General features: G+C 34.7%; 3 protein-coding genes across 5 annotated transcripts; 1 reads left to right on the top strand and 2 right to left on the bottom strand.

Moving 5' to 3' along the window:
- Positions 1-2,283: 2,283 nt before the first annotated feature.
- On the top strand, positions 2,284-12,711 carry LOC145615520 (uncharacterized). The gene is made up of 4 exons (XM_081670594.1): positions 2,284-2,509; positions 5,780-5,882; positions 6,087-6,152; positions 12,540-12,711. The coding sequence occupies exons 1-3, from the start codon at positions 2,397-2,399 to the stop codon at positions 6,099-6,101; spliced, it is 231 nt and encodes a 76-aa protein (XP_081526720.1). The 5' UTR covers positions 2,284-2,396; the 3' UTR covers positions 6,102-6,152; positions 12,540-12,711.
- Positions 12,712-15,926: 3,215 nt separating this feature from the next.
- Positions 15,927-16,322, bottom strand: LOC145613905 (uncharacterized). The gene has a single exon (XM_081668942.1). The coding sequence runs from the start codon at positions 16,320-16,322 to the stop codon at positions 15,927-15,929; it is 396 nt and encodes a 131-aa protein (XP_081525068.1).
- Positions 16,323-17,700: 1,378 nt separating this feature from the next.
- On the bottom strand, positions 17,701-22,156 carry LOC145614346 (protein NPGR1-like). 3 transcript variants are annotated; one of them, XM_081669394.1, is made up of 6 exons: positions 21,981-22,156; positions 21,150-21,487; positions 20,697-20,955; positions 18,993-20,206; positions 18,463-18,610; positions 17,701-18,314 (listed from the first exon to the last, which is right to left on the bottom strand). In XM_081669394.1, the coding sequence occupies exons 2-6, from the start codon at positions 21,375-21,377 to the stop codon at positions 18,004-18,006; spliced, it is 2,160 nt and encodes a 719-aa protein (XP_081525520.1). In that variant the 5' UTR covers positions 21,378-21,487; positions 21,981-22,156; the 3' UTR covers positions 17,701-18,003. The 3 variants fall into 3 exon arrangements, with proteins under 3 accessions (XP_081525520.1, XP_081525521.1, XP_081525519.1); XM_081669395.1 differs by having other exon boundaries at positions 21,998-22,156; XM_081669393.1 differs by lacking the exon at positions 21,981-22,156 and adding an exon at positions 21,767-21,972.
- Positions 22,157-22,372: the final 216 nt, after the last annotated feature.

Raw genomic sequence — 22,372 nt, 5'->3', positions numbered from 1 at the left:
CGTCCACCTCTATGAGCAACATTTGTCTCGGGTGGGTTTGTGCTTTCTACAACATTTGTTTCATTGAATGCTTGAGACCCAGTTGCTCTTAGGTTGTGATTCTTCAATAGGAGATCATTATTCTTTTCAGCAACCAATAATATAGAAATAAGCTCTGAATATTTTGCAAAGCCTCTTTCACGGTATTGCTGTTGCAATACAATGTTATTAGCATGGAATGTAGAGAGTGTTTTCTCTACCATTTGCACTTCAGTGACTGGTTGATCACAATATCTCAATGTTGATACAATTTATATAGTGATGAATTATAATCACTGACAGATTTAAAGTCCTGAAATCTCAGGGTTGTCCACTCAAATTGTGCTGAAGGAAGGAGTACCCTTTTGTGGTGGTCATATCATCCTTTCAGGCTATCCCATAGTTCTTTGGGATTTTCCACCATTAAATACTCAGTTTTAAACTGTGATGTAAATGATGCCTTAAGAGAACTATAGCTTTTGCTTTCTCTTGATCAGTTGGAACTTTAACTTGAGTAGGGGCATCTTTTTCGTTTCCTGGGATGGTAATTTCTTTAATTGTATGTTACAATCCTTGTGCCTTTAAATTCATTTGGGCATCAACTGTCCATTCAAGATAATTATGTTCGAATAAGTCTAATACGTCAAATTGTCTTTTCATCAAGTCTCCCATTTTTAACTACAATCAAATAGATAATTATTATTAAGTCAATTAAGTAAGTGATAATTAAAGTAATCAAATTATAATCATAATAATAAGCCATTTAAAACATATTTGCTTATCCCCCTTGGGTTATTATTATGATTTACATAAAATTAAGCTAAAGTAAAGCATGATAATTACGTTAGTTAAACAACAACAATAATAACAACAATAAAGATAATATTAACAATAAATAATACTACTATCACTACTTCACCGACAACAATAACGACAATAATAATAACAACAATAATATTAATGACATACATTTATGATAAGACAAAAGGAACATTTATTATAACAAAATGCACTTATAATCTACCTAGAAGACAAAAAAATCTTGAATTACTACGGAGATTACATGCATTAATTCCCTCTGTAGAAAAAAACCGAGCGTTACTTATGTAAAATGATGAAAATCATCATTACCATTAATAAAACTACTAGGGCCATAATTAAAACTAAGTATAGCTTTAATTTTCTTAAATCTTCTTCAAAGGTAAAGGGGTGTGGTGGTTGTCGGTTGTCGACGGGGAACATGGTGCGTGGCCGGAGTGAAAGTAGCAATAAGAAGAGGAAATAATTCGGGTAAAGTTAAGGAGGGGATAAGGCTTGTATGGTGAAATAAGGGGGGTGTAATCCGCTTTTATAGGGGGTGAATTATCCATTGTAGTTTTACACAACTGTAAAAATATTATACAATATTCTAGTAGACTGGTAAAGTAATTGTAATCAAACTATTAATATTTACAAACGTAAATAAGTATCACACTAGGATGCAAGCCATAATGGTCCGAGAACCCTAATCTATTCATGAGGTCAAGGGTTCGAAAACTGAAATTAAGAAACATAAAAAGTGTGTAATCTAAAATTAAATAAAATTAAAGGCTGCATATGGGCAACTATAGAGCATACTCCTCAAAATATATTTTGTAAAAGAAATTGAAATCTTTCTAAAACTGGATAATCGGTATAAGTATACCTGATTGAAGATGGTGCTGATAACGTGTTATGAAATATATAGAAATTAGAGGATTAAGAGAAGAAGGTAATAAGAGAAGTATTACTACCTGTATATATTACTCTTGGTAATATTTTTTGTGTGTATCATTAAAGTGAATTGCATGGTTATTTATAGTAGTAAGAATCACTATTACATTGTGGGCTATAACCTTAGAGGGTGGCAATAAGGTTGGCTACTACATTAAATGCAATGGAGAAATTGGAGTATGGACATTCACACCATAATTGATAACTAATTTAATTAGCTCTTAATAGGACTACGATTTTTTTTTTTTGACGGGAACTTAGACTAAGGGCATGTTCTCATTGACTGAACTCAGCTGAACTGAGCTGAACTAAACTGAACTAAATTAAACTGAACTGAAATAAATATTTTATAAGAGAAGGAAATTAAGAGCTGAACTGAACCGAACTTCAACATATGAGAACAAACCCTAAGTTAACCAGTGTGGCATTAGGGAGCCACCGCCCACGAAGAACGGAACAAGTCGAACAAAATCAATCTATCTAGTCTAGAATTAAAAAATGACAACATAGAAGAGTTAAAAGTCTTGAAACAAATCCACCATAACTAAAGTCAACCCTCTACAATCAGTTTAGCGATTTGAGGTACAGCCGTACAGAAATCAGAATTCAGAAAGAGAGAAAAGAAGATGGGAAGCGTGTGTTCGTGCTTCGACGGTGAGACTAAGGAGGAAAAAAGAGAACAGGATCGCGTTGCTTCTGCTGAAGCTCGCGCTAAAGCCGCCGAAGCTGCCCAAAGAAGGTCACTTATTTATTTTTTTTAAATTTCTAAACAATTAAAACATTTTCTATTTCTTGAAATTCTGTTGTTTGTGAAATTTACAATTTATTGGGATGAATGCTTTGATTTTTATTTTATTTTTTTAAATAAAAAATTCTAGAGGTTGGACTTGTTGTTATCCATCCTATCTCAATGGCTGAGTTTTATTCGGGCATGCTGTGATTTCCTGATTCCCTCAAAATTGAGAAGATGTTTGATGTTCAATTGTAAGGATTTTGATTGGAGCATTAATTAGAATTATTGGTTTTACATTAAATACATCAATTTGACCAGACTAACCCATAATTAAATTTGGTGGGGGGGGGGGGGGGGGGGGGGGATAGTTTCAAATAGAAATGAATTCAGAGGAACCTCACATCAACAATTTCAGACCACCCCAGAAATATAAGGGGAAGTTATAATGGGAAGCTAATACATACCTGGACAATTGTAAGATCTTCATATCCGATGTTGATGTCAGTCACAAGAAACTATACCAAAGAAAAATAAAAGATAACGTATACTGCATATACATATCAAATTCGCAACCACGTATACATATGAAATTTGCAACTCCACACAGTTATTCATGAGAGATGCTGCAACTTAGCATATCCTAACAATGAGAAAAGACAACATAATTCAGGCCAATCAATGTGATATGACAAGTAAGAAGTTGACAATAACCGCAAATCATTAAATGAAAATTTAAAGCCAATATTAGCTGAACTATAAAACAGGGTAATAAAATGGTACCAATAGCAGGTATATATGTGCATTGGCTAGTTGGGAGTATATCTTGGCAACCCTGCCTGCCTCAGCCAACACATAGTCTAGGGAGAAGGAGAAAAGGAAAGCTGAAAATCTATATACAGAGGGGATAAGTGAGTAAAAATAATTACAACATTGTTTACAGAATTTAACTTTGCAAATTGTTGTTGGGAGTGTCCAACCACGCAAAGGTCTGAAATGGAATGCCCAATTTATGATTTAATGGCATCAAATTACAATCAATCATCCAATTTCTTTTCTTCCTAAAATATCTAATTCTAATTTTCCGATTTACAACAGTTGATATATTGTAATACTCCCTCCCAAATTAGTTGTTAAAACTTTATTTTAGGAGTTACTACATTGTCACCAAGTAATTTTGTTGAATCAAATTATCTAGTACTATAGATAGGAGAGTATAGTTTTAACAGCTTACTCCATATTCATACAATCACTTTCCAGAATTATTTGTGTCCTAACATCCTTAAAAATTTCAACTCAAACCTTGCTGCCTCAACCTCCAAGCAATCCTTAACCAAACCTTGCTGCGTCAAACTCCAGGCAATCCTCATCTCAAACCTTACTGACTCAACCTTCATAAAACACGCTTCACCCTCAAGGGTACATTGTAGTCTCTTAGAACAAGCAATGACAGAATACTTTAACAGCAATACTTATCCCTTAATCTCATAGAATTTCAAAGAGTTTTTCTGCTCTCTAAGAGCAAGGGAAGGCAAGAAAACTCTTTGAAATTTTGAGCATAAACGATACTTATAACCTCATTGAATTAGCAGCAGTTGCTAATGAATTTGTTGTGCTTTTTCAAGAATGATCTTGTTTTTAGTTAAGAGTACAAATCTTAGTATCCCAAGATAACATTTGTGTTTTCTCCTAAGTCACCAATATAAAAGCAGGAAAGTCTAAACTGTTTTATTAGTTTTGTTGTGAATAAATAAAAATAAAATTGTTCTAAAAAAAATGAAAGTTAAAACCTTTATCAGGACTTGCTATCCGAGCTCAAAGCTCAATGATTTTTTTTCCAAAGCCAATTCATTAACTTAAGTAAACTTCAGTTACTCCCTCCGTCCCCAAATGATAGTCCCTTATGGGCAAAAATTACGGGAATTAAGAAACTTAAACAAAAATAGTAAAATTACATTGAAAAGATAAATTTACATTGGGTATGTAAAATAGTACAGAGAGAAAGTAGTAAAAGTACATTGAAAAACAAAATTTACATGGAAAACTTAAATTTGCACAAATATTGTTGTAATTGGAGGAAATTTTGATAAAAAAATGATATTTATGGTACTTGAAAAAAGCAAATGGGACTATCAATTTGGGACTAAAAATAGGCCATAAGGGACTATCATTTGGGGACGGAGGGAGTACAATTTTTTATTTTTTATTATTTATTTTAAAAAAAAAGGTAAATTTTGATTCTGCTGTAAGGAAGCTATATGACAAGTAAATCAAATCCTATGCTCTTAATCTAAGCCGAGGCTTGGATTTGCTTCAAGGATATTTCGGGGAAAGGTTAATCCTATTTCACAATAAAGAGCTTCTGCATTGGCACAATTGACGTGCTGTGTATCAGCACTGCTAGTTGTGGGAATGTTACAGCAGTTGGTAACACTATTGGCGGGTTTTTTTATTTTTATTCTTTTATTTTTGTTTGGTGAATTTAATTATCAATTTTTTAAAAGATAACTAAATTCTTTTATTCGTGGAGCTTTTTATGCTCGTCAAGTAGAGGTATTGTAGAAGAAAAACTTAAAACCTGATCCAATTTACTTTAACATGAATAATTAACATTTTCTTTGCTAACATTTTCTGATATGTAGTGAAGATCTCAGTAGATTCTAACCCAATTGGAAATCTGCCATAGAAAAAGCAACATATAGATCTTTGGAGGATTAACATAAGTTCTTCAATTTCATCTTGAGGCAGATGACTTTTGCCTCGTAGAAGGAAACACTCTCCCTATAGTTACATCCTCCTTCCCCAACCGAGAAATAGGTCAGAATCCTTAGGCAAAAGATCAATAAATTTAATGCCACGAACTATGAATAGGATAAATCCTGGAACAAAATGAGAATTAACTTACCAAAGTCTAGGAGAAACATAATTGATTGCATGAATGGTCATATAGAACATAACTGAGTACCCCTTTTAAATGAATGTCTATCATAAATGAAGTAAGTTTACCCTATCCTTTAATTCATTTTTAGTTCCACCCTAAGTAAAAGAAATAAGAGGGTATCATTATCAATGGTTATAAAGTTGATTACTCAAAGATTTTGCAAAAATTCAGTCAAAATCATGTAATGTGTACGTGTCACATATAATGAGTCAATTTTATTCATTTATATTTTGTTTTTGTATGTTTGTTTGTTTTATGTCAGAAAGCTTATGTGTTAAGACCTTTCCAAATATCCAATGCTATTTAGATCATCATGAAATTTCTTGACTTTAATGCAGGCAGCAGGACTTTGAAAAGTCGGCTATAGGAAAAGCTGTCCGTGCACAGGCAGCAAAAGAAAAGCAGTCTGAAAACATTAATAAGGGTGAACCAGCTCTAAAGGTAATATAGTTTAGAGCATAACTAAATATATTATGGCTACTAGAAATGAAAACTTTACTTCCATGAAGGAACCCTGTGTAATTTTTATTACTCCTTAGATTATCATTAATTGATTTTTTTATTATCGACAAAATGTGACAGTATCTATTTTGGTTGTTTCAAATAGCTATCTCATAACAGTTTTATTTGACTATTTGGATGCAGTGGCAGATGGGATAACTGTTGACCATAAGGCAGTGGCTGATTTTTATTCTGCAAAAAATAATCGTTGTAAGCAAAATCTCTAACCCTTTGGTACAGTTATTTTTATCCAGTGGAGTTACTGAACTTTTTATCGGATATGAACTTGTTGACATCATTTGGTGCCTTGGATTTTTGTTCAGTCTTCCATAACAATTCTGCATTTGTCTCCCGCGTAAATTCAGTCATGGATGGATAGTGGATAGTGATGTGAATGAGTCTAAGTTGAGTACTACCATATTATTATTTAATTAACTTAGTGTGCTCCAGCTCTCTACTAAGCTCAAAATTTGTTAAAACTCTACAAACGATTTGTGAATGACTCGTTTTAGCCAAGTTAATAAACAATTTTTTTTTTTAACAAACAAACATTTGTCATAAACGAAGTTGTATCATTGATTGCTATGTACATGCGACATGTGAAAATTTAAAAATCAAAGTGTAACTAACAAAACCTTATTATAAATACACATCTTAGTTGAATTTGTTAATGTCTAGTATATATTTTATAAGCCATATAGCTGAAATAAACATCCATGAATAATAGTTTTAAATTATTTTTATATTTATTTTTATTTTTTATGAAGTTTTAAAAGCTTGTTTGTGAGCATAATCAAATGTGTTGTTCTCCAAGCTCATTTATTAAACAAGATTCCAAACTTGTTCAAATAGTTAATTTAATTACTTTATCAAGTAAACAAATATTGACAAGCTTTTTTCGAGCTCAACCCCAAGCTTTTCATTGAGAGTATTAGATCATTTGCACTTCTATTAGCTGGCCTGTGTAATTTCTATAGATTTCATAAACATCACTTGGTTTGATCATACTCCTAAAGTATGGTTGTACATGTGGATTTGTTTGTTCATTTGTATTTACTTCTGTATTCATGTTCTTAGGATTTTTCGGAGTGTAGGACCTGTGGATTGCCGTGCATTAGAGGTTTAGTCTACACTTGCTGTTTGACATTAGTGCCATAGGTCGTTAAGGATTTCCTAGTCCAAGCTGGAGTAGGGAAAACTATCGGTTTTCCCTATGTATAAATCAAGGTGTTGGAATGGTAAAGTTGGACAATTATGATGAATTGAGTTGAGCTTTGAGCTTTAAACTTTAATCAAGTTAGTTATGTTAGGCCCAAACAATTAAAACACTAATTTATTTTATGATGTTCCATGATCTAGTCTTTCTTTCGAGAAAGTTCAATTTCCACTAGATGTACCAAAAGAATACAGATTTTCCCTCATTGTTAAAGAATTATATGTGACAAGCCACATCCTCATTTGATGGTATGACATGTTCACTCTTGAAAATCAATTGAGAATAGAAACCTGATGAAGAGAGCAACAGAATAAAGGAGAGTGTGAATGTAGAATACAAGGGAGGGATTGGCATCATTGGTGTAGGCTTGAGTTCAGAATTTAGTAATCATGGGGTTTTATTTCACTCATTGTTGACCACTGTTGTATCCAACATCAAAGCCTCAAGCAACAGTGGAGGTGAGTGTGTAGCGAGGAGATAGCATTTGCCACAAGTTCAACAAAGCAAGCAAACAACCTCCGATCCGGGGATTTCCTATCTGTCCTTTTTTCTCTCTTCTTTGGAATTAGTGAGTGCTGATGTGGCTAGCTGCAACAACAGAAGCGTAAGGCATAGGTGAGAGCAAAGGAGGTGGTGGTGATTGGAGGAGAGAGAGAAGAAGCTAAAGCTGGTGTGAATTTTAGGGCTTGAAATGTTGACATGTTGCCATTGTTGTTGGAGCCCGGAGAGAATGATATAGGAGATTAGTAAAGAACGCTATCGAATTCGTCTTCTATGTGTTAGCTTAGAACTCAAAGCATATTGAATCCGTCTTCTATGTGCTAGCTTAGAACTCTAGGCAAGTATGAATCCCCCCCCCCCTCTTTGTCTCTCTCTTTCTCTCTCTAGGTCATCGGCTTGGTGTTTAGATTGGGGCTAGGGTACTTAATGGAGGCTAATGGATTCCTTATAGGAAAATTGGCTTAAAATAATATCAACTATCAATGGTGTGCAAAATAAGACGAACTCAACTATTTGCTATTAGCGGTACCACCTTTTGTACAATATGTGCAAAATGGTACGCCGGTCACCGAATTAGTATTTCGAGGAATATTCTGTCTATATTTATTATTATTTTATTTTTTATATTAATATTCTGTTTTCTTTTCAAAAACATATTATGTATACAATTTTTTTTATAATCCAGATTACTAATGTTCCACCCCTTTGTTAGGCTTTTTTTTTTTTTTTTTTTTTTTTTTTTTTTTTTTTTTTTTTGAATTCTCAATATGTATTTAAATATTTTTTACAAAATGCATGTAGTAATTTCTACCATCACACAATAGTAAATAGGGTATTTATAATTTAAATGCATTATTATTTCTATATAATTAGTCTAAAAAATTATTTAAAACATCCAAAAATTTCCCCACATATTTTCGGTTTATAAAAAAAATCCAAAATTTGTTTATTTAAAAAAATCGAAAAAATTGTTTGCTAAAAAAAATCCAAAAAATTATTTAAAAAATCTAAAAATATACCTACATTATAATTTTTTTTTTTAAAAAAAAAATAACAATGGGATGGGCAATATTTATTTGGATTATAAAGGAAATTGTTAACATAATATATATTTTGAAAAGAAAACGAAAACTTAAATAATAATAAATATATACGAAATATTCTTTGAAATACTTTTTCGGTGACCGACGTATCATTTTGCACATATAGTACAAAAGGTGATGCCGCTATAGCAAATAGTTGAATTCGTATTATTTTGCACACACTATTGATAGTTGGTATTATTTTAAGCCAATTTCCTTCCTTATATGTTAATTTAACTTACCATCAAGTAATAAGACTAGCAGTGTGTTTGGATAGATTAGAGGGGAGGAAAAGAAGGGGAAGGGAGGAGAAGGGGTGGGAAGGGACTCAAGGGAAGGGGAAGGGAGGGGATGGAAGAAAGAAGAGTTTTCCTTCCAAATCTCTCCATTGTTGGAGAGATTAATTTCTTGCAGTTCTATTCCTCCATTTCTTTCTCCTCCAATTCTCTTCCTTCCTCATAGAGATTATCTATCCCTCAATTTCTCTTCCCTTCCTTTCCCTCTATTTCCATCAATCCAAACAAAGTGTAGGAGTGTGTTTGGATTGAAGGAAATGGAGGGATAGGAAGGGAAGGGAAATGGAGGAACGGAGTATCTTTCATTTGAATAATAAATGAGGAATAAAGGGAATTTGGTGTGTGTGTGTGGGGGGGGGGGGTGGAATGGAGGAATTAAATTGTAAGAAATTGATCTCTCCAAATATGGAGAGATTTGGAAGGAAAACTCATTATTCTTCCCTCCCCTTCCTTTCCCTTCTCTCCTCTTCCCCTCCCTCCCCTTCTTTTCCTTCCCTTTTCTTTATCCAAACAAACTGCGAACAGACCACTAGGCTGACTCCCTGGCTCCCTGCCATGCCCACGGGCACACTCTTAGGCCTGCACTCAAGGCCTTGCTAAGGCCCGTATCACTGCTAGCTATGGCCACAAATGGCCAGCAGCCCCACGCTAGCAAGGCCCAGCTGTGCCACACGACCCTTTCAGCTCTTTCAGCTTGTATTGACGTTTCGCTTGGACTTGGTGTGTCTAAGCCCAACGTCCATCCGAACGTACCTATATGATCTGATATCGTGCTTTGAAGAGTAAGTTATCATTCTAGACATATTTTCAATCAAGGAAAATGTTGGTTAAAACTTAGATAGAAGATTTCTACTAACTTGATAGCCCTACCTGAAGATCTTAGACTTTTTCTCGAAAATAAACAATACAGAATTTAATACCTGAAAATAGCTGATCACGGGGCCCAGGGCTGCGATGCTCATTCAGATGAGAGATCATTATCATGATCTTGGGCCCTTAGAAGTCAAATTCAGAGGCTAAGACAAGATGCCGATCATCTACTGCTGTATATAGAATTGAAAATGAACATACTCTTCTTTCTGCCTCTCTGTCAGTAATAGGGTAATAGGGTAACAGACTTGCAGTCTTAGGTTCATATAGTTATCTGGTTATGGTTGATAGCTTTGTGGTAAGGAGAGATTATCTATTAGTTCCTCCATTTGAATTAACTACAATAGTAGGTCTGTAAATGTTGTGAATGGTTAAACAAATATAGTTGGTCGGCAATGAATAGGGAGTTTACAGGAAAAATTAGAAAAAATAATCCTAATTTTCATCAATTTTGGTGGAATAATCTCAACTTTTGATTATACAGTAATAATCCGAACTTTAGGAGTCTTCTTTTTCTTCAATCCCAATCACCGGTTATCTGTTCAAAAGGTTATTTTTTTTTTTTTTTTACAAGTGCCACGTGTCAAGAGTTAATTAGGTAAAAAATTATTAAAAAAAAAAAATCAGAAACCCATCCCCATTGCCCACTTAAACCCCAGCCACCACAATCCCACAACCTTCCTCCCGCCGTCCACAACCCACAACCCACAACCCTCCTCCCGCCACCCCTAATCCCGGAAAACCCCATCCGTCCTTCCCCCTTGATGAACCACCACCCTCAAATTTCCCCTCAAACCTACGTCAACATGCTCCGGCAACCACCACCACTCAAAACCCCCAAAAAACCACCTCGCGAAAACCCCAAACCACTCAAAAACCGTTATAACCTCCTCCCTCACTCCCGAAAACCCCCAAAAGCTCCTCCCCCACCATCGAAAATCCTAGCCACTAGGGTTTCAAGGTGGTGGAGGAGTATTTGGGGTTTTTCGGGATTAGAAAAGCGGTTTTTTGTGGTGGATTGGTGGTTGCGCAGGGGGTTGGAGGGTATTTTGGGGAAGGGGGAAAACAATGTGGGAGATAGCAGTCGATGTGGGAAGAATGGTGGTCGGCGGTAGACTAGACTAGACAGTAGTGGTGGAGGTTAGGGTGGGACGGTGGGGGAGTGGGGTTGGTTGGTTTTGTGGTTTTTTTGTTTTTTTTGTTTTCTTATTTACTTCTTTATAATTTTTTTAAATTTTTGGACCAATCAGGGCTTGACATGTGTCATGTGACCTGATATAATAGGTCATTGATTTTTGTTGACCGATTAAGGATTGATGAAAAAGATTACTTCTTAAAGTTCGGATTATTCCAGTATAATTCAAAGTTGGGATTATTCTACTTAAATTGATGAAAGTTGGGATTAATGTTTCTAATTTTTTCGAGTTTATATTACTTCATCCTTTACAAATTGCATCTTTTAATTGCAATGTAGTTTCATGCTTACTGATACACATTTTATTCCATTATAATATCTTTAATTATGGATTTAGTATTATTTATAAAGTTATATAAGGGTGTATGAACTTATTTTATCGTATCTTATCATAACTAATTAGACATTGTTAGAATTTATTTTTGGGAATATTTGTCAGGTGGTCAATTTGTGAACAACTACTTGCTAAAAAGTTTTATATAATAAACTACCTCCAAAATTAAAAAAGTTTGAGTAGCACTACCCTTTTTAATATTCCGTCAATTCCGATGAATGGGGCCTATTTGTTATTTTCCCTCCAAAAAAATCCTCACCCTCATATATATTAATTAACCCTTTTTTCTTTTTTTTTGCAAATACTCAACCCAAAAAGCCAATTTTTTGTGAAAACCAAATTGTTTTTCCTTCTTTAATTTGAGGGGTAGTTTTTTGATAAATTTTTTTTGCGAGTAATTGTTCACAAATTGACCGGTTAAGAGAGTAGTTCCCGACAATTTTTCTTATTATTGATATAAATTGAACTTGGGTAACCTTATTCAAACTTATTAATCCGTATTCAAACTTGTCTCAACTAATTTATCTCAGCCGAACTTTTCTTCATTTTTTTTTTTTTTTTTTTTTGAAAATAAGGTGAACTAAACAAATCTTAGATAATACTCCATATATATTGAGATGAATCTAGCAAGATCTCATGTAATTGTTTTTAAATTACAAAAGACGGATAAAAGAGTGTATGAATAGAGCAAAATTGCAATCGTGGCAATGAAAAATAATGAATGGAGTATAAACTGCTCCAAATGGAGCAATTTTATATTGTGTGAATAACAATTAGGTATATTTTGATAGGTTAGGTATATTTTGAAAGAGTATATAAACTTGTCAAGAGTCAGCATGACAAAGAAATCATGGGTTTAAATTTCATCCACACTCGTCCTTTAAGTGGAATTAATTTTGTGTTGGGTATGGTCTTTCTTTAGTTTCGTCTAACAGCTTGAGAATATGATGTTTTTCTTGCACGTTAATTTGTGCTCTTATGTTTTCGTAGCTTAAAATCAAGCATAGGGCACAGTTGTGTTGGCTTGTAGTTTAATTGTGCTCTTGCTGTTTGTGGCAAATTAATGTCGGCTAACCATTTTATCATCTTCCTCTCTTGTTCAGTATTGAAGAATTTGCTCATATTCGTGGTAAAAAATCACTTACTCCGGCAGTTGCATGATATCCAGGCATCCTGTACATACATAGACTTTGTTCCTTTGTCTGTTCTTATGTAAATGTATGATTATTTGAACTTTGGATGAGACATTTTCCTTAAATATATTTTTTTTCCATCTGTTTTGAGTTTGGATGGGATATATTCACAAATTTAATAGTCTTATGTTCTTTTAAATGCATCACTAGTGTGGTTCGGCTTTTGCATCGGACTGCTACTTTAACATAATGTTGGTAAAATAAAATAAAATAAATAAATAAATTCGAAGAGAATAACTCTTTAATGTCATTTGGAATTGTTGAGCACATGGTATAATTGTTACAATGATAGTGGTGATGTGGTGCAATGCTACGTAAATGACAACGTGCCATAATGATTACATAGATTTATATGGCACATAACATTTTTAGGAGCACTTTTGGATATGTAGGTATAGATATAGATTTTCATTCACATATTTATTAAGACATAATTTTGACCATCATTATCGTTAATTCTTAATTTTTAGTTGGTAATTGGTAATAAGTATAATAAATTGAGATTGATTAAAGTAGACAAGGTTACTAATCCAACCATATATATTATATAATAACAATAATATATTATGTATTAGAAAAAAAAAAAAAAATTAAAAATCGAGTCAAATTTAGTACGTGAAAAATTTATAAAGTAAAGTGATGCATATGTAAAAGAAGAAAAAAGTGTTTTTATTTTTATTATTATTAATTTTTAATTAATTTTTTTTTTATGCAAAAAAAGAGAGTATATAATACTATTATATTAGTAACAACTACTCCCTATATTTTTAAATACTTGCTCCACTTTTCATTTCTAACCGTTTTTAAATACTTGCACCATTTCTTTATTTCGAAAGCTTTTATGAATACAATATTTTATTCATTTCTCTTAAATAGTGGGACCCAATAGAATTACATTTTATTACCTTTAGATTCTCTTTCACTAACCCCACTACCTCCATATTTTAATATTTTGTTAATTTCTCCTAAAACTCCGCGCATGGAGAATTGAAGCAAGTATTTAAAAACGAATGGAGTAATAAAGACCTAAATATTGGATGCACATATTAAAGTGTTAAGGGCTATGAATAAGAAGCTAAAAGAGGAAATATATTAGTGAAATCTATTCATTAATTACACTGATTTGCGTGAAAATTTGTCATGCATTCCTAACTTAATACAAAATAAGGAAAGATATTTAATGCTTATTTGTAACCCTAATGGCTACATAAAACATTACCAAAAAGAAAGGAAAAAGCTATACATAGTCCTTAGGGCTATGAATAAGAAGTTAAAAGGGGAAAATATTAGTGAAACATCATTAATTACACTAATTTGGTATGATTTTGTCATGCATTCCTAAACTAATACTATTTGAAATCGATATTCGGTGTGATCGAGGTACTAAATCGTATCCCATCGATTTGTTTCCTATGGTTAACACGACTTCACAAACATGGGCACCCAAACACAACAGTGCAGTCAAGTAGTCAACCACATTCTGTCAAAGATTTATTTTTATTATTATTATTATTATTATTATTATTATTTTTGACAAAAGAGCTATCAAAAAATAGGGAAAGCACCAAAAAACAACAACTGTCAACCCAAAAACTAAAACAGAAAATACAACAACTAACGACGCCGGGCACAACCAGCTAACCAGTGAGCAGGATTGACCCACAAACGAGGAACCTTTTGAACCTGACAAACCAAAAGAGACTGAGCTGAAGCCCGCAATTCCTGAATGAACCACCAAGCAGAGATTTCCATTGAACCAGAAGGAGGAAGAAGAACAAGGAGGTCAGCACAATCTGTAAAAATCCAAATTTTAAAAAAACCTTTACGAATAGCAAACTCCAAACCCCATATACAAGCCTGAAGCTCAGACTGCAACGCTGAACTTGCCATAAAAGCCCGACAACCCCCTCCCAGGACCTCAGAAGAATCAAGATCACGAACTACCCAGCCTTCTCCCGCCCTGTAAGTAGAACAATCCCAGGCCCCGTCTACAATTAAACAAGTCGTTAGAGAAATATAAGCTAAGGTAACCCCCACAAACATAGCCACTTGACGTCCTTCCTAGCCTCCAAACTAACCGAACGAGAGGACCTCGCAAGCCTCTTCCAATCTAGAGCCTACATATTACGAAGAACCCAATCTGGCACTAGACCAACAATTGATCCAGGCAACCAAATAACTTTCCTAAACCTCAATTGATTACGAGAAATCCAAATTGCCCAAAGTAGAGCAAATAACGAAGCAATGCCCTTCCAATTTCTCGAAGATGAAAAAAGAGAAATTGTACTCGAGAACCAAATACTAAACAGAGGAAACTACATAAAATCCCATTAGATGCCCAACGCTCCAGACATCCAAAGACTACATATAGCAAGACAATCTCTGAATGTATGAGACACATATTCCACATCCACATGACGAAAGGCACAAACTAGATCAACATGGAGGCCTCGAGAATTGAGAATAGTCGCTAAAGGAAGAGCGTCATGCAGCAATTTCCAACCAAAGAATTGGAAAAGCCCAAAACTTCCTCTACCATGCTTGAGAGATTTGAGATGGACAACGAGACCTGACCCCAAGCTCACAAAGTAGAGAATAAGCAGATTTCGTTGAAAAATCACCATCCCTAATAAAAATTCCAGTAAATAAAATCATCCATTTAATGCACAGGCCGATCCAATGAAAGAATTCTAGCAGTAGAGCCAGAATAACAACCCATGAATAATAGTAGCATCCCACGCGCAAGAACGCTGATCAAGTAAAGAAGACACAAGAGTCGGTCGAACCGACTTGGACGAAAGATCCTTAAAATGAACTGATACCCTCAGAACCCAAGAATCCTCCAAAATACGAACTCGAGAACCTGAACCAACCTTCCCCTTCGATAACAAGGACATCTCCGAAATAAGACCCCTACAACCCCAAGAGGGACAAGAAGCCAAGAACGAATCAGTAGAACGAAGAGCCGGATACTTCGAAGACGGAAGCCGAGAAACCAACAACTGAGGGCACTGAATAAGTCGCTATCTCTGCTTCGCCAACAGCAAAGAGTTAAAAGGGGAAATACTACGAATTCCCAATCCTCCAAAACCCTTCAGAAGATAAAACAACGAGATTTGTTTCTGTCTTTTGTTTAATTTTTTTTATCAAAGAGCCAACCCTCGATTAGAAGAAGAAGATTTCCACCAGAACCTGGCTAACAAATTATCCATTCTGGAACACATAGAATCAGGAATTTTGAAAACAAACAGGATGTGATTAAAGGAGGCAATGAGCACTGAGTTAATAATAACAAGCTTAGTCGCCGCGCGAAAGCCGTAGAGCTGTAAAGGCCTGTAGATGTTTAGCCACCTTGTCCAAGAGGAAACCAAACTCAGACCATTTACTACGACCTAAATCATCAGGAAGACCCAAATAAAAACCTAATCTAGATTTAGATTGCATTTTCAAACAAGTAGACAGATAAGCTTGGTAATCCTCAGGAGTATTAGGACACGACTTTTGCAAATTAAGCATTTGACTTGAAATATCACAAAAAGCAGAAAGCACATTCAACACCTGTTCACAAGCTGGAGGAGAAACCTGGAAAAATAGCAAGAAGTCATATGCAAAGAACAAGTGTGAAATGGTAGGAGTCTCCCTAGATATTTTAATACCCTGAAAAAGGCCTTCTGATTCTGCCCTACGCAGCATAGCCGAAAGAACCTACAAAAGGTTTTCGTCCTCAGCGTCGTCTACGTTAAGGATTCCGTCAAAGTTTGTTAAGTTTGAGATATAATCTTAAATTTTATATGGTCCAGCGTAAGATGAATTTTGAAACAATGTTCACTAATTGGCTAATCAATTTATGGTTCCTGCAAGCGGATGCACGAACCGCATGGTGCATCCGCTACGGAATGTACATCATGTTGTATCTTAATGTACATGGCTGTTGAAAGAACATATTGTTCAATTCTAATGTACACAAGTTATTTTGAGCTTCAGTTTTGTGAAAAAGGAAAAAAGATCAATAGTAATTACTTTTTTTTTACTATACAATAATTTCAAATCATTTCAAATTATACTCTCTCTCTAGAAGTTTTCTCTCTCTAGAAAATTTCTCTCCCAAAAAAAGAAAAAACTGAAAACCGCTTCAAATTCATCAAACCTTAAGAAAAATTTGTAAATTTCGAACTTCTTGGTGCAAAATTATTCAAGATAGCTGACAAAAACAAAAGGTAAGTACAATTTCAACATGCATAGTTGTTTAATTTGAGTTCGATTGTTAGTTTTTGCAAGTTTTTGGTGTAAATTGGTGATTTATGTGGTTTGGGTGTTGCAATGAGAAACTATATAAAGTTCTTGAAGAAGACCGACCAATTATTACATTTTGAAAAAAGAAAACAAGAAAATAAACAAATTCAGAAAAAGTTGTAGATCTAAATAATACAATGTGCATTAAAATACAGTAAAATGTTCTTTTTCATATTTTTTAAAGCGGATGAACATATCTATATAGTTACAATGAAAAGAACATACTATTAAAATACAATGAACAGATACCTAGAGTGAAAAGAACATACTATTAAAATATAATTAATGAACATACACCTAGAGTGAAAAGAACATGCGTGCTATTTAATAATAATGTTTTTTATCTTCATGTTATTTGATTGTCAGTATAATGTTTGTGACATAATTTAATTGTTTATTTTGAAATTTTCTATAAATTTTGTCTTTAGATTATGATAGTTGAATACAAATAATATTCATTACATTATATTATCATGTTCCTTATTAATATTATGGAAGTTCTTTAGATATATATAAAGAATATAAAGCGGAATGTTTTTTTTTACAAAATAGCTATATGTTCATTACAAAACAACTATATGTGATGTTCTTTATAATATAGATATATGTTCTGTACTGAACAACAATATAAAATAGATATATGTTCTGTACTGAACAACAATATGTTCATTCCGCTTTTTTTTAAAAGAAAACTGGATGCACGGAGCACCGTGCATCCGCCTCCAGGGAAAAAATTTCATCGGGCTAATTCCAGTTGGAGAAAAGAAAGATTTTGAGTAAATGATCTACTTCATACAACAAAAAAAATGGTGAATTATACGGGACAGATTACACCTTACAAGAGAGTATAGAGGCAATGTAGCTGCAAATTCTGAGCTACTAGTTAGCCCATCTAGAATTTCAGCTCTGTACATAAGCATCGGGTGAAATACATACTATACCATGACACATTGGATATGATACATACTGCATAGATTTAATTTAACTCAAAAAGGATCTGGATAAATTAAGCTTTCCTGCCATGGATAAAATGTCAGAAACCCCTCGAAACTTTATTCTTTGATAGTGTCCGAAAATAGCTTTATGAGAACGGTTGAATAGGTGCTGTGGATTTCAGTTCGCAAGCAGCTTGGAAACAATCAGCAGCCTGCATTATCAAACCTTCTTTTTTTAGAATCAAGCCCAAGTGCAACCAAGCATCATGGTTTGTTGGTTCTAATTGTAGGGCATTCGTTAAGAAGCCTTTTGCTATAGGTAGAGACGAGGGACAAAGTTCCATGAACACTTCCGCAGCTGAAACTAATCCAGGTACGTAATTTGGATCGATTGACAGTGAGACAGAGAAAGCAACGAGTGCTTCCTTGTATTGTGATCGAGCCTTCAACAGCACACCTGTATGAATTCTAAGATATCAGTAAAAGATTTTTAACTCCTCTGGTGTCTCTCTTAGAACTAGACCCAACCAAATGATACACCACCAGAATATGACCCAAAATTATCTCACCCAATCTGAATTACCCGTATACTTCTAATGACATACCTGCTACATGCCAACTTTGAGGGCTGTAAAGGTTGATTGACTTTGCCCTTTCCACACAAACTTCGGCATCTCCCCAAGACTCAAGCCTTGTGTACAAATTGGACAGATCTTGCCAAGCTTTCATCTCCAGGTTTTTCATTTCTGTTGCCTATGAAAGGGTTAATAAAATATTAAGAAAGTCTCCGTCAGTAATGGCATGTAGGATATACTGACAAAAACTTCTTACATCTAGATTAAAGAATCTACCACTTGGTGATTTAAATAAGATAGAAGTTTAAACACATGCTCCAAAGACACTCCAATATAATAACGACAATCCTGGATTAAATTCTGACATGTAGCCTTGCAGGTGGCACATATGGCGCATGATACAAGATTTTGAATGTCTCTTGAAACCCAAAAAGTAAATAATTAAAAATAATTAATTATAAAATACACCTAATTATAATAATCAAAGACATTGGCCCTATGCTACCTTAAATTTTAAGTTATCTGCTTAATCTTAAGCAAACGTCAGAATATGCACATACCTCCAGGCTGTGACTCTGAAAATTGTGCTTCTTTGCTGCTTGAATCTGTGCCAACAGTTGTACGTAGTTTTCTATAGCTTGCTTGGGATTATCTTGAGAAATCTGTAGAACAGCCTTTAATCTCAAGAGTTGTAACTGATCAATGCCGGTGGTTTCATCCAATGCGATATCAACTATGTCTTCAGCATCTTCAAATTGCTGCTGTGCAGAAGCTACTAGAGCCAACAGCTTCCACCCTTTCCCCGAACTCCCAACCATCATATTGGAGTAGAGCTTGGTGTAACCGAAACTGGCATCAAGATTTCTTTGAGCAGCATTTTCCAATCCCAGGTTGAGCATCAACTCAGGATCATCCTTTACAATACAAGCAGCCTTGTTAAGAGACTTGAGTGACCCCTTCCGATACATCTCTCTTTCCAAGTTAGATGTAGATACTCTGGCAGCATTTGAATAGCACAACCCTAAGAGCTTATGAGCTTGAGCCATAAAATGGTTGTTTCCGTCAGCAGCCAATTCAAAAACTTTATGACAATAGTCAATTCCTTCTTGAGAATGCTTCAAATCATCCACGCACAATTTTGCTCCCAACAAAAGAGAAGGGATGTGGGGTTTGTGCTTTGACTCAGAATGTCCAGTAATCTTCCTCACTAGATTTAATGCTGCCTCGTTCTGGCCTGCAGCACTATGACAAAGGGCAAGAATGTACCATCTCTCAGCTCTGTCATAGATTCCTGGAAGTACAAGCTCCACATGCTGAGCAAGAAACAAGAAACCATTACACATTGACAATGCAAAAGAGAGATGATCCATGACTTCTGGGTCCCACTCAATTTCATTACATGATGCTTTTCTAATCAAGATAAACAGCAAAAGAATTGCTTCCTCGAGATTACTTCTAGGGGTAGTTGGACCCCATATTTGTAATTGAGGGGAAAGGCCCACTTCAACCCCTCCATAAATCAATATAGCAGCTAACTCCTTTTGGGCACTAACTAATCTGTAAGGATCCAAGTTCCAGGGCTTCACAAGAGCTCGACGACAAGCTATGATGGCTTCATCAAGGCACCCTGCTTCTTTCCATAGTTTAGGAAGCAATTCCAGTGCCTTGTGAAACATCTCTTGCATCCTATTGTCTTTACTGATCTTGGCTGGCATACCATTAGGTAATGCAGATTCAACTATGTCAACAATCAATTTGCACTCCCTAGCAGCCTCTGGTAGATCATCGAGAACAGCATAGCACAGTAGATTAGATAGCATATGATAGGTTTGTACCTCAATAAGTATTGTACGAGACAGAAATTAACCATATCCTATGTAATCCTTCAGCGTACATATCCAAATTCCTTGGCCCTTTAATAATAGTTCATTGTGATAATTTGATTGTGACATAAAACATGGTACTTAGTGCCTATTCAATGGAGTTACTTGAGATATGAGATGAAATTATCCATATGTTTTACTCGTATGAATTAAATCAAATATTCGACTCATTAGATAATACAAGTATCATGCCAGTTGAGTGTCCATCCAAACAGAGTCTGTCTACAAATTATCTTAACATTTTTATGCAAGGACTATTTAGCATTGATTAGTTCCTACAGCGTCCCGTATACTCTATGATAGCAAACCTAAGCATTTGGTGTGCATGATGTATTCTGTACAAAACAATACAACACTTCTAATAATATCATAATAAAGTACCTGAAATCTTCCCGAGTTCTTCCAAGACCTTAGACTTGAGTAGAATGGCTTCAAGGAGAAGGCTGACAGAATGCCAAGACATTACACCAGCAAGGGAATTGTCACCCTTGGATCTTTGTTTTCTTGGCCGGGTTCGCTCTGAAATAGCAGTAACCATTCTTGGGGTTAATCCCTTAATGTCAATCCCTTGGAAAAGTTGTAGAGCAGCATCAAAATTCCCTTTCTGATATTCTATTCTGCCAAGCAATGCTCTAGCTTCCTGATAGTAAATGGTCTCCCAATTTTTAGTTCAGGTTAAAATAATCAAATAATATCAAAAAAGGGATTACTAGATTATAGCATTATCAAAATGACTAATCAAACAGACCTAATCAAACCACAAAATACCCAATAAAAGTTCAAATTAACCTAATCAAAACATAAATATCCAATAAAACAATACTAAAAATGCACCTCATAGTTTAATGAGAGAGCTTCTTTCAACGTGGATTCAACTTCATCTACATGGGCATCTTCATATTTTGACCCCAAATCACCAGTAGTCCTTGAAGAAATACTCTTCAAATCGCCCGTCCTCGAAGAGAGGCCACTGACCGAGAAATCCCTGGTGGCCAAAGACTCCGGTGACCGCGGTACCGGCTCCTCGAATTTGAATTGCTCTCCTGAGCAAGCACACAACATTGTTCCCGTTTCCAAAACACACAAACAACCATACACCAGTTCAAATATATCTTTAACTTTTCCACTCCCAAACTAAGTATAACTCAACAGATTATCCTTCATTTTATAGTCTGCAATAACAGGCATTTGCATAGTTAGGCAATTTCAGATCTTATTTGCTTATTATTACAACAACTTCCTATAAACTTAAACATGAAAAAATAAGTTTACATAATTCAGATCAAAAGAGTATTTCAGAACTTAAATAGCCCAAAAATCAAACCACATTTCAAAGCATATTAATCAACAAAATCACACTAAGGAGACAAAAGGTTTATAGAAGAATAAAATTTCAACAAATGCAATATAATTCAAATGCAAAAAACCAAAAACAATGCCCTCGAACTTACCACCAAAAAAACTGCCATGAAAGCAACTTCTCCAACAGAGAATCTTCTCAGTTCTCAGACAGTCTCAGTAATATGGGGTTTGTTCATGTGAGCTAAATTTGGATGTTTTGAATTTTTTCCAACTTTATTTTAAGAAAAAAAGAGCAAAAATTGAAAACAACCCATAAAAATAAGATTCTAAACTATGTTATGGAGATCTGAGTTTAGTGCGCACTTTTGTCTTTTTTTCACCTTTTGTGAGTATGTTGTTGCTGACCTTTGCGCGCAGTGGCTTGTATGGGCTGGCGAAGGCAACAGGTGAAGTGTGATATCTGCTATCTTGCTGTGCGCAATTAAAAGTTGGTTAGTATTTTATTTCTTTCTTTCTTTGTGTTTTGCTGCTAAGAATGATGAGAGACTGTGGTATTAATGTTGGATGGGATTTAGGTTTGATTTTCTTGGGTTATGGTTGGGCTATTTGTCAACATTAACTCCATTCTAAATGTTGGAAAGGGACATTCTGTTAATTTTTATGGGTATGGGTTGGTTGGGTTGGCCCGTGGCCGTGCTCCATATGGCAATATATTGTATGCTATAAATCTTCGTTTCAATTTAGTTTGCCCTACT

This window comes from Chenopodium album, chromosome 25 (assembly GCF_948465745.1).
Source record: "Chenopodium album chromosome 25, dcCheAlbu1.1, whole genome shotgun sequence".
In the NCBI taxonomy this organism is placed as follows: domain Eukaryota; kingdom Viridiplantae; phylum Streptophyta; class Magnoliopsida; order Caryophyllales; family Amaranthaceae; genus Chenopodium; species Chenopodium album.
The sequence above is the reverse complement of the archived record's forward strand: the minus strand, read 5'-3'. Positions and strand labels throughout refer to the sequence as shown.

Excerpts from the sequence above, each read along its gene's own strand:
- LOC145615520 (XM_081670594.1), top strand. The coding sequence starts at position 2,397 with ATGGGAAGCGTGTGTTCGTGCTTCGACGGTGAGACTAAGGAGGAAAAA. Across the intron at positions 2,510-5,779 it reads GCCGAAGCTGCCCAAAGAAG|GCAGCAGGACTTTGAAAAGT; the intron begins GTCACTTATTTA and ends ACTTTAATGCAG.
- LOC145613905 (XM_081668942.1), bottom strand. The coding sequence starts at position 16,322 with ATGCTGCGTAGGGCAGAATCAGAAGGCCTTTTTCAGGGTATTAAAATA.
- LOC145614346 (XM_081669394.1), bottom strand. The coding sequence starts at position 21,377 with ATGTTGTGTGCTTGCTCAGGAGAGCAATTCAAATTCGAGGAGCCGGTA. Across the intron at positions 20,207-20,696 it reads AGAACTCGGGAAGATTTCAG|AGGCTGCTAGGGAGTGCAAA; the intron begins GTACTTTATTAT and ends ATGATCTACCAG. Across the intron at positions 18,315-18,462 it reads TCAAAGTTGGCATGTAGCAG|GTGTGCTGTTGAAGGCTCGA; the intron begins GTATGTCATTAG and ends GAATTCATACAG.